The following is an 11,151-nucleotide window of genomic DNA, read 5'->3' as shown; positions in this document are numbered from 1 at the left end:
ACAATATCATCCTGAACGACGATAAATCTGCGTTTATAAGAGTGTTCATGAATCTCGGACTTGTACAACAGAGATCAATCATCATGTATAATGTAGGCTACTGTACTGTACATGTATAACAAATAACGATGCTTCGCTAGATTAGACTTATACGGACTACGGAGTCGGTATATACATCATTCAATGCATATAAAGAATGTCGACAGCTCGAGACCTTAGGAACAACTGCTTTCAAGGTATGAGTATGATCAAGTGCTTCTCCTTATCATCACAACAAATGCTCAATGCTGTGCTTCCCCCGATCAGATGCGTGTCCCGTGTCCCACGGCCGCCTAAATTTCTATGTGTGGCTTGGCTGGTGTCTATTGCCTCCAACGATGGCAGAACGGCCCAAAAGATTATTTAGTGAAGATAAATACCAAATACAGTTGGCACGCGTCCTGGATATCCCGAAGAAGAATATTTATACCATAATTTAAAAGATACTATACATACAATGCCTATACATACAGGACCGTAACACCACTTCGTTAATTGAGAACCACTGCCCCACTATACCGGATCGCTAGAAGTATATATCACATGTCCGTATGGGGGCAATATAGAGTTTAACTTACATGCTTTTAGTTCGAGATGTTGTGCGGACTCCAGACCAACATTGCCACGATTAGCTGCGAATGGTGACTAACCGAGAGATCTCGATGGGAAAGCATGATCTGGGAATGTAATCATAGACAATTAAATTTATATTCACAACAAACAGATTAAACTTTGTATCGCTTTATATTGTACATGACATAATTCAGAATGCGTTTATAAATACTTGCAAGCTTAATGTGTCGTAAGGTAAAGCATATTAAATATATGCACTTCAAATCGGCAACATGCGGACGAAGGAAGGTCTGGATATTGAAGAAGCATTGGAAGCAGCAGGCAGCTGGGGTCGATATCAAAAACTGATATTATTATTATCGTTTTGCGCTGCTATCCCTAATGCTTTCATCGCTCTGCATTTTGTATTCTCTCAATTTGAGCCGCACCACCATTGCACGTATCCTCCAGAATACCTCAGTTACATTAATGGAAGTGTAAGTACTGACAAGCGTACGCAGTATAGATGGTGGATGTGCTTGCAATACGATTTCTTCCAGAATGCGGACTTCACAGATATTGTATCCACTATCATACCGCTTGAGCGCAATCAAAAAGGAAGATGGGGACCCAGTGAATGCAAAATTTACAACAGAACGTACAGTCAATATCCGGTGGAGACTTGGGCCGAAAGATTTAACGGGACAAATAATACTCATGTGATTGACTGCCCTTACGGATTGACTTACGCTTTCACGGAAGCGGAGAGAACTGCTACGATGGAGGTAAATCGTTTGTCAATCGAGGTCGTGGTAGGAATTACGACCATGCGTATGCGTATTCAGGAGAACGAATATCCATAACGGCATTCCTTAATAATGTAGTCCGCGCACTCCACGCTGATAAATTGTGGGGGGGGGCTTTCTTGGCCCACTGAGACATTACGGGCATATAGGGATGTACTCAGCTTACCGAGTCGAGGTGTAGTGTTTTGAAATGATAAGAAATAACCATAATGGTGATGAAACAAAAATAATTGATGCTATATCTTATGAATTTGACACTTTGAATCTTAATGGATGATATTATGCAGTTTGCCATGGTCTGCGATGATGATTGGAAGGCGCCACTAGGAGTCTCCTTTTACCATTTTGGAATGGCGATAGGTTCCTTTCTCGGCATCACGGCTGATTGGTAAGCAAAGCATGCAATGAAAGTGGAAAGAGATGGTATGGTGCCGAACGACTTTTGTGACATGGCATGAGTTCAGCTGTAAAACTGCTTCATCTTCGTTGTGTATATACACAATGCGATATTGTTGGGATCCAGTGGTCCTCCAACTAATTTTCCAACTATGTAAAATTGTACCATATGGTAGCGGCTCAATGGAGAATTTCGATAGTGTTTTCGAATATTTTTACAGGTACGGTCGCAGACCGATTTTCATAATTGCAAGCGTCGTGCAAATCATATCGCAAATTGTATGCGCTTTGGCATGGAACTTTCCCGCTTATTGCGCTGGAATTTTATTAAGCGGAGTGTGTGGCCTGATGAATTATGTCATCGGATTCGTACTGAGTAAGGCGAAAAATATCCTAAACACCTCCTTCGAACAGATTATTAATCATCTTCTGCAGTGGCTGAAGTCACCGACTACAAATGGCGTAACTTCATGACGATATCATCCACGTACTCCTTCTCGGCAGGCTACTGCGTAATCGCCTTTGTTGCGTACTTTTTCCGACAATGGAGGTCGTTCATAGGGGTTATGGCTGGTATTGGTTCTATTTTGTATGTTCCATGTTGCTGGTAAGAAGCCAATTGCCTAATTTTCTTACACGATAATTGAGCAGTTGCTACGTAACGCCTTAATTCCGAGGTTTTTCCCGGAGTCTCCGCGATGGCTGGCGCAGAAAGGCAGGAGCAGAGACGCAATAAAATGCCTTCGGCTGATCGCCAGAGTAAACAAGAGAGAGGAAATATTTCAGGAGGCATTGCAAGTAACATTTCCCTTCGTTGCTTTCAAGCTATGGGCCTGGTATTATTATTATTTTATTCAGATGGGAGGTAACCGAATCATGTCCAAAAGTAACATCACGTCTTCTGGAATCATAGAAACAATTCGGGTGTTATTCCGATCGGGTATAGCGACGAGATATTGTGCTGCGGTGTATGGATGGTTAGTATGAATTTGAATATACATACGCTGTTTAGCAGTATTTCACATGACCACGGGTCGGTCTTCGACTCACGATTAAGTACCGATGGGCTAATATTTGAAATGAACCCTGCGTTGTCAAGTTCAATGCTCGACTCGTCTCCAACATATCATCCTAACACATCACAATTCATCTGGTATTTTTTCTGTCAGCCCAATGCTTTTTACCTGTCATAATCGAAGTCGCCTATTTGATTTATAACTTACATTCGCAGGATTGTTACGTCGATGTTGTACTACGCAATTTCTATATACTCCTCGGATTTTAGCAGCGATCGTTTTATCAATCTATTCCTCGGTGGTGTAGCGGAATTCCCTGCGTGCATTATCGGATTTTCCCTTCTAAAGTACCTTGGAAGACCACGGGCGGCTCTTCTTCTGATGTCAACGTGTGGCATTTCAAGCATAATTCTTAGTAGTATATAGTTTGGGCGATCGACGCCCATTCGCGATTTATAATAAACAAACAAAGATTATCAATATAATAAGTAATTAAAGAATTTGCTCATTCTCAATTTTGCAGCAATACTTTTATGACCCTGTGTGCGGCAATCAAAAAAGGGGGAATAATTAACGATAGAGAGAAAACGAACAAAGAATCTGGATTGACCTTTGTACTCAGACATGAGACTTGAGTCATTCTACTTGTACTTTTCCACTCCTGATTTTACCTCGCTTGACCTCTGGACACGAGACCTGGGCTTGGTAATAGTTGCCTGCCGACAAATCGCCCTGACCTATCGTTTTGTGGTCCAATTTCGTGACGGGGCTTTGGGAATAATTGCCTGTCAAACCACCCTGGTTGACTTGTCGTTTCGCGATTGACTCGATTTCGTGTACGGTGGGGCATAGGAATAATTGCCGGTCGTGACGTCAATAAAGTTTTCTCCTGATCGGTGGGATCCTGGTGCGTGATTTAGGTGTCTATACGTTCGGCTGTGCATAGTGACGTTTCTAGTCTTTTCCATACTGTCGCACTTGCTCTTGCTTTGTTGTCGACTTAAATAGTAAGGAGAAATGATCTGATCTGGTTATAAATATGTGTGTCATTTTGAGTCATATCGAGAACCAGAATGTCGTGTATTAGAAATAGGTATTAGGCGCCCCCGATATAGATTAACTTAAATAAAGTAACATTTATAATATAATAAGTAATTAAAGAAATAGCTCATTCTCAGTTTGACTCGCATCAACGTGTTAATTTCCGATATTACGTACCTAGTAATTGGTGCAAGCAACAACTGCTGTTCCACACCTTTACCGCTTTCTAGCGTCTTAGGACAGACAGTCCCAACCGAACAATGTATTTATGATGGGTTCTTTTTACTGCTTCACGTCTGGTCAAGCGTAATCATGCCGGTGTCTGTAAATGATATACAATTTACCGCGGCATATTATTTTTGTATGCTGTACAGTGTACATGATGTACAACTTGAATCGATCAGTTGTCGAACTAATGCTTTACCGGTATGTACGATCGATCGCGAGCTCACCACGCACTTGTCGTTCGAGAGCGACTCATTTCGCTATAGACAATCAGCTGTGTTCGCGTGTACCGTAACATATCCTCAACACATGTTACGCCAACACCGCCGAGCATATTTGCAGCATCATACTACGGACAGATTGAATCGGCGAAGTGTTACCGTCACCGAGAACCAGAAAGAATGTCGTGTATTAGAGATAGGTATTAGGCGCCCCCGAAATAGATTAACTTAAATAAAGTAACATTAAGAATATAATAAGTAATTAAAGAAATAGCTGATTCTCAATTTTGCTCGCATCAACGTGTTAACTTGCGGTAGTACGTACCTAGTGATTGGTGTAAGCAACAACTGCTGTTCCACACTTTACCGCGTTCTAGCGTCTTCATATAGGACAGACAGTCCCAACCAAACAATGTATCTGTTATTATTATAAATATGTGTGTCATTCCGAGTCATACCGAGAATCAGAATGAATGTCGTAGTAGAAATTTGTATTAGGCGACCCGACATAGATTAGCTTAAATAACGTAACATTATAAATATAATAAGTAATTAAATAAATAGATGATTCTCAATTTTACTCACACCAACGTGTTAACCCCCGGTATTACGCACCTAGTATTCGGTGCAAGCAACAAATGTGGCTGTTCCATACCTATACCGCGTTCTAGCGTCTTCATAAGGACAGACAGTCCCAACCAAACAATGTATCTGTTATTATTATAAATATGTGTGTCATTCCGAGTCATACCGAGAATCAGAATGAATGTCGTAGTAGAAATTTGTATTAGGCGACCCGACATAGATTAGCTTAAATAACGTAACATTATAAATATAATAAGTAATTAAATAAATAGATGATTCTCAATTTTACTCACACCAACGTGTTAACCCCCGGTATTACGCACCTAGTATTCGGTGCAAGCAACAAATGTGGCTGTTCCATACCTATACCGCGTTCTAGCGTCTTCATAAGGACAGACAGTCCCATCCAAACAATGTATTTATGATGGGGTGTTTTTACTGCTTCACGTCTGGTCAAGCGTAATCATACCAGTGCCTATAAATGATATGCAATTTACCGAGGGATATTAATTTTGTATGCTGTACATGATGTACAACTTGAATCGATCTGTTGTCGTACTGATGCTTTGCACGTCTCTACGATAGATATGGATCACGAATTCACAGCGCACTTGTCATTCGAGGGCGACTCATTTCGCTGTAGACAATCAGCTGTGCCGTAACATATCCTCAACACTTGTTATGTCAACACCTACAAACATATTTACAATGTCATGCTAAGGGTATATTAGTTCGGCGGGGTGTTACCGTCAGAGAATCGCTGTGTCATCCCTTTCAAGCCTCGTATTTCCCGTTTGAACTCGGTAACTGCGAGTACGATGTCAGATTCAAGTGACGAATCGGGGTAGCGCGCTTCATCGGGGTGGACTGACCTTATTTGGCTGAAACGCGCTCGGTGGTGCAATAATGGGAATGAATTGTGACAGATCATACGTGATGCGATCTATAGCCTGCTTTCGGTGAGGTGTAAAGATGAGTGGGAGATTTCGAAATCGGAATCCACTGCGACTATAGGTTTGCAAAAGCAAAGTCCAAAAAAATCCGACTCGCACGTGAAGTCCTGGTATTTCCATGTATTAGGCTGGTAAAATGTAGCATAAATCCGACTCTCAAAGACACTTGGCCGCATCCAGTCCGGGTTTAACCAAAACTGATGGAATCTGCGCCGGGTCCGGAAACGAATCGTGACCACCCCCGTCCAGACAAAACAGTTCTGCTGTAAGGGGAGTGTCGTTGTACATTAATTTGCGTACAGCGAGACTTTGTATCGACTCATTGGCGGACTTCTGTTTGTCTGTACAGGTGTTAATAGTGCAATTAGATTTGCCACCACAAGGAGCATATTGGCAAAATCACACAACGATAACAACTTTACCCGTCAACAACTCTCATGACTTGTCGTTCGAATACTTGTAATTTCGATGTGGTGCGATGTACGCAAATCAGCTGTGGTCAATCGAGCATGGCACAATCGATGTCAGTCATCAATCCCCCTGTTTGACAAAACTCGCGTTTTCTGGTTGACACCAACACAATACGATCCATTTAATGTCCCCATCGACCCTCCTTTCTAATATGGTTACCATACGGCCTCATTCAAGGGAGCATATGTCCTCCTTTTCCCAGATATGTCACCCCTTCGCCCAAATGTACTCGCTTTCTATCAATTTGTCCTCCTTGTTAGCTTAACATATCCGAAAAAACACCACGAGTAACGCAAAATGTGGGCCTAGATTACGAAAGTCGGGTATGTAGCCAAATCGGAAAAATGACGCTATGATGGTATTGTGCAGGCTATTACGTGGATACGGGGGCCTGTGTAACCATGTGAATAGTAAAATCGCCCCAAACTCCCGTTACATGAAAAAAGATCGAGCGCAATCGACCATGTCGGGGTATACCCACCTTAGTACAGCCAAATGATCCAATGTCGTGCCGAGAATAGCCGGGGTGGTGGTACATCATTCTCACAAGATGTACTTTGGAATGCGTGTGAAATCGTCATCGTCCGCTACTCGACTAAAGCAGAATATAGCTTTGAAGTACTCAAGTAGAAGTAGCTTTAAAAGAAATGTCGTGAAATCGCTTTCCATCCTAATTATAAAGAGTAGGCCCCATAAAACTATCGAGTCAAAATACAGTTTCGAAGCGATCCGGTAATTTGTAAATCTTATTTATGGGTTGCACGGTGTGTTCATTGATTAGAGACAAGCATAGAAACGGCGGTGCTTGTATAACGAGGCTGTTCTCAAATCCACATTGTCTTCGTTATTATCGGCGAGATATGGCTTTGTAGTGACATTGCGGACGTTAAAATACATTGATTAAATACGATTTATTCCTCATATATGGGGATCAACGGGTGAGTAATGTATCGATTCGGGCAATTCGGCCCGCCAAGTACCTAATTTTCTTATATCCGGCCCGCCGACTGAAGGAGTTGCCCGCCTCCTTGTATAACACATATGTAAATGGTACAATAGCGACAGCTAACGGTTGTTAATCATCCATAAAAATACAGCTAACCGGTAATACAGCCCTCAAGGATAAACTAGGAATATCTGTGTGAGTCGCCTCGATTGACCCATGAGGCAAGTTTAGACACAATTTGAGGTGTGATATAACCCTAGTAATTGTACTGTATTTTTCCACACATACCACAAACAAAAACGGGGTTCGTCCATCCGATCCCCAGCGTTTGCCTCGAACAAAAGTATCGGAGTGATCATGGATATACGCCAAGTCTCCTCACCACTTTTGAGTAGGTATTCGGAAAGACCGAATCGTGATCACCTCCATACAAGGCACAATAGTTCTGCGTGCAGCGAAACTTTGTAGCGACCTGCGGGCTGTGCATGTGTTGTTAGCGCAATCAGGTTTAACCCAACAAGAACGTAGTCATTTGAGGATGAATAAAATCTTACCCCACAACGATACCAACTTTACACCCCTCAACGACTCCAGCGGTATGTATTTATGTAGATTTCATATTTTTATGAAAAAAGCTAATCGTGCGTACGTACCATCTCTTTCGGTAGGGTTTGTTAGTACTGTAACATGATGATCGGGAGCTATGGTCTTTTACACTAGGTCTAAAAGGGTAGGGGTATTTGTTAGTGATACACCCGTCTGACGGTGGGTTATTCGACAAAATCACTCTGTTTTTACTACGGAAACCATGATCACACTTACGAGCTCTCATCACTTGTCGTACGAATGCTTGTAATATCGGTGTGATGTACTCAAAACAGCTGTGATCACTCGAGTGTGACGCGATCGAAGTCAGGATTTTATTTGTTTGTTGTTTGATGGATAAGATTGTATTCAATCATAAACTACTAATATACTTCTTGTGGTGCTAAACCCGATTATACAGATGAATCAATCGGTATTCCGCCAATTGGGAGTAGTTGTCCGTCGTTGTGATTGACCTTCTAGTTCGCGGTGGTAACGAAGAATGTATAACAGAAAGTGTAAATCGTACAATGACGACAACTAACTGTTGTCAGTCGCCGACAACAATTCAGCTAACCAGTAATCTATAGAGCTTTCAAGAATAAACTAGGAGTATAAACGGTTAGTCCTAACTTGTCGTTCCACGACTGAATAATCCGATTTCGTCACGACGGGGATCGGTAGTTGTTGCCCGTACGATATAGTAAATCAATCTCAAAACCTAATGCAATCCTAATTCAACAAAATTTCACAAATACTTTTTTTTTTCTAAATCCTATGCTCATCTCTGGCGTATACGTACAAGTTTTGTCAAAGCAACAGATTGATGGAGCGTGGCTGACATTGATTGCGACACTCGATCACAGCTTCTTCCGGTGGAGTTTTTCGAGCGGTAAATCCAAGGCTAGGTCGAGGGGGTCAAACAGCATTTCTCTCACGGTAGCACTCCGCCGAGTCAATACGTCCATAGTATGATATTTTTCGCAACTACGTTTTGTTGGGGGTGATGAGGATATTTTGCGGTACACGTTTTTCACAGGTTGCAAGTTGCGATTGGGGAAGACGTATTTTTATATTTATACCGCTAATTTCATTAGATTGACTAGAAAACAATGTCATTTCTTCTGACTTGACTACCGAAATACCCGTCAATTACTTGTGTTGTGCGAGTTAGCTAAATGAAAGGTCACTCACCGAAATCGATCAGACCGACATTTCGCGTTATTCGTGGTGTTTTTTGTTATTTTAAGCTGAAAATAAGGACAAAATTACAAAAAAGGAAGACATTTCGGTGAAGGCTGTACATATTTGGGAAAAGGAGGAGGACTTTGGTAGCCCTATAAATATAGGGATCGATGTGAACACCAAATGTATCGCATTGCTGTCAACCCGCTCGAATATGCGAGTTTAGTCAAACAGGAGATTGACGACTGACACCGTTTGTGTCGCACTCGATTGATCACAGTTGGTTTGTGTACATCACAGCGCATCGAAATTACAAGCATTCGAACGGCGAGTGATGACCGTTGGGTTTGCTGACAGTGAAGTTGTTATCGTTGTGAGATGGATAAGATTTTGCCAATATACTTCCTGTGGTGCTAAACCCTACTGCAATAACAACATATGTACAGACAAATCAAACAGAATTCCGCCAGTGGTTCGATACAAATTTTCGCTGTACGCAAATGAATATGCAACGAAACCCCGCATATCGTGTAATGACAGCAGAACCATGTTGTCTGGACGGAGGTGGTCACGAATCGGTTCCGGACCCCCGAATTTCATCGGTTTTGAGTGAAGTCGGGACTGGATACGGCGACGTATCTTTGAGAGTCAGACATATACTAGATTTTGTCCTCACAACATGGGGAATAACAGGACTTTGCGTACCAGTCTGGATTTACTCCAATTCGCAGTGCAAACAGCCTTTCGGTTCACCCGATAACGCGCGTCCACCCTCCAAACACATAGTTACGGGGTATGGCGGCGACCCGGAAACTCGGGGCATAGCTTATTAGTAATTTTACCGGATGACTTATTTTAGCACCGGTTGGTTTTATTGCTTTGCCGTTGTCGCGTTTTATCGGACGAGTGTAAAATTTCAACTAGATGTACCCTGTGCACTGTGCATACCACCGACCAAGCAGCAGCGTTCAAATTGCGTTTAACCCAACGAAACACCAATAATTACGTTACTATTTGAAACTACAGACAGAGTGGGGGTTTATTTGGCAAAAATAACATCCATTCAAAAGTCACTTGAAAAAATTTATCAACCCCCGTATATTAATCGATGTAGTCAACTGGTTTGTGTTGTCTAATTTACTTTCTGCACCGACTTCACTGCTCCACACCAGGTGTAAACTCGGGTAAACACATTTATTTAGGCGTAGCACGCAGTGGGGTCCTTATGGATCACGTTCAACACTTGTTTTGATGGGCACCCCAGAAGCCTACATATAGGCGGTCATGTGACGTTGAGGGAATAACGAAATGACACGTTAGCGCCTGTGTTTTCACAGATCATCGGCTTACCTATGAGTAAAAAGTGACGCTTATCGTAGGTGCGGTAAACGATCGGATACGGTCCGGGCTGAGATGTGGCAAATGCGTATTGTGTTGAACGCATCGAATTTGTCCCCCCCTGTCTATTTATGACCTCACTCGATGATAAAAAAAAATTCTAAGGCATGAAAGAACGTACGAACGAATATCGACGCTAACAAGAAAACGATCAGTCAATGTTCAACTTGGTAGTGACTTTCCGCTTTAGTAAGTTTACCAAAGCCACGAGGTCGTGCAAATAGGACAGGCGTCAATTTCTATATTCTACACATGACCGAGTGATCGCTATTACGAAGTTTGGAATTGGCACTACAAACAGTGAGATAGACAGATGCTAACAGAGGTCTTGGAGGGTCAAGAACCACGACTGAGCAGATTGGGACTATCCGACTATATTGATCAGTCCGGGGCGTCTCTAATCTGTATTGTCTGACCACAGAGCCGTAATATAGACAACGTGGTAATACTGTATACTTCAGGGGTAGGCAAAAGTATATCCGTTCGACAGTAGATCGACGCAAATCGCACGCAAAATTAATATACGATCGACACGAACATGGTATACCATTTTACACACAGCGGATTGATTACGCAGGTGGTGATCAGGTTTTGATCGATTTTTAATGAGGTCGGGCACAGGATAAAGTGGTTTGAGATGTAAATTGAATTTGCTTCACTGAAATACACAAAACAATACCACGTTTTTAGGTATGTTGTGGACTTGGGTTGAGTAATGGTGTAAAAAGACGC

At 42.1% G+C, this 11,151-nt stretch overlaps 1 protein-coding gene across 1 annotated transcript in view; it reads left to right on the top strand.

Moving 5' to 3' along the window:
- Positions 1-13: 13 nt before the first annotated feature.
- Positions 14-11,151, top strand: part of LOC145448490 (solute carrier family 22 member 4-like) — a 29,081-nt gene continuing 17,943 nt past the window's right edge. Inside the window, exons 1-8 of the mRNA XM_080326881.1 lie at positions 14-1,088; positions 1,152-1,376; positions 1,685-1,785; positions 2,015-2,169; positions 2,229-2,400; positions 2,471-2,591; positions 2,652-2,770; positions 3,025-3,223. Coding sequence (XP_080183007.1) covers positions 885-1,088; positions 1,152-1,376; positions 1,685-1,785; positions 2,015-2,169; positions 2,229-2,400; positions 2,471-2,591; positions 2,652-2,770; positions 3,025-3,223 — 1,296 coding nt within the window. The 5' untranslated portion in view covers positions 14-884. The remainder of the gene's footprint in view (positions 1,089-1,151; positions 1,377-1,684; positions 1,786-2,014; positions 2,170-2,228; positions 2,401-2,470; positions 2,592-2,651; positions 2,771-3,024; positions 3,224-11,151) is intronic.

This window comes from Botryllus schlosseri, chromosome 10 (assembly GCF_051294905.1).
Source record: "Botryllus schlosseri isolate E-star chromosome 10, Bs_hap1, whole genome shotgun sequence".
In the NCBI taxonomy this organism is placed as follows: domain Eukaryota; kingdom Metazoa; phylum Chordata; class Ascidiacea; order Stolidobranchia; family Styelidae; genus Botryllus; species Botryllus schlosseri.
This window is presented reverse-complemented; position numbering and strand designations above follow the sequence as displayed.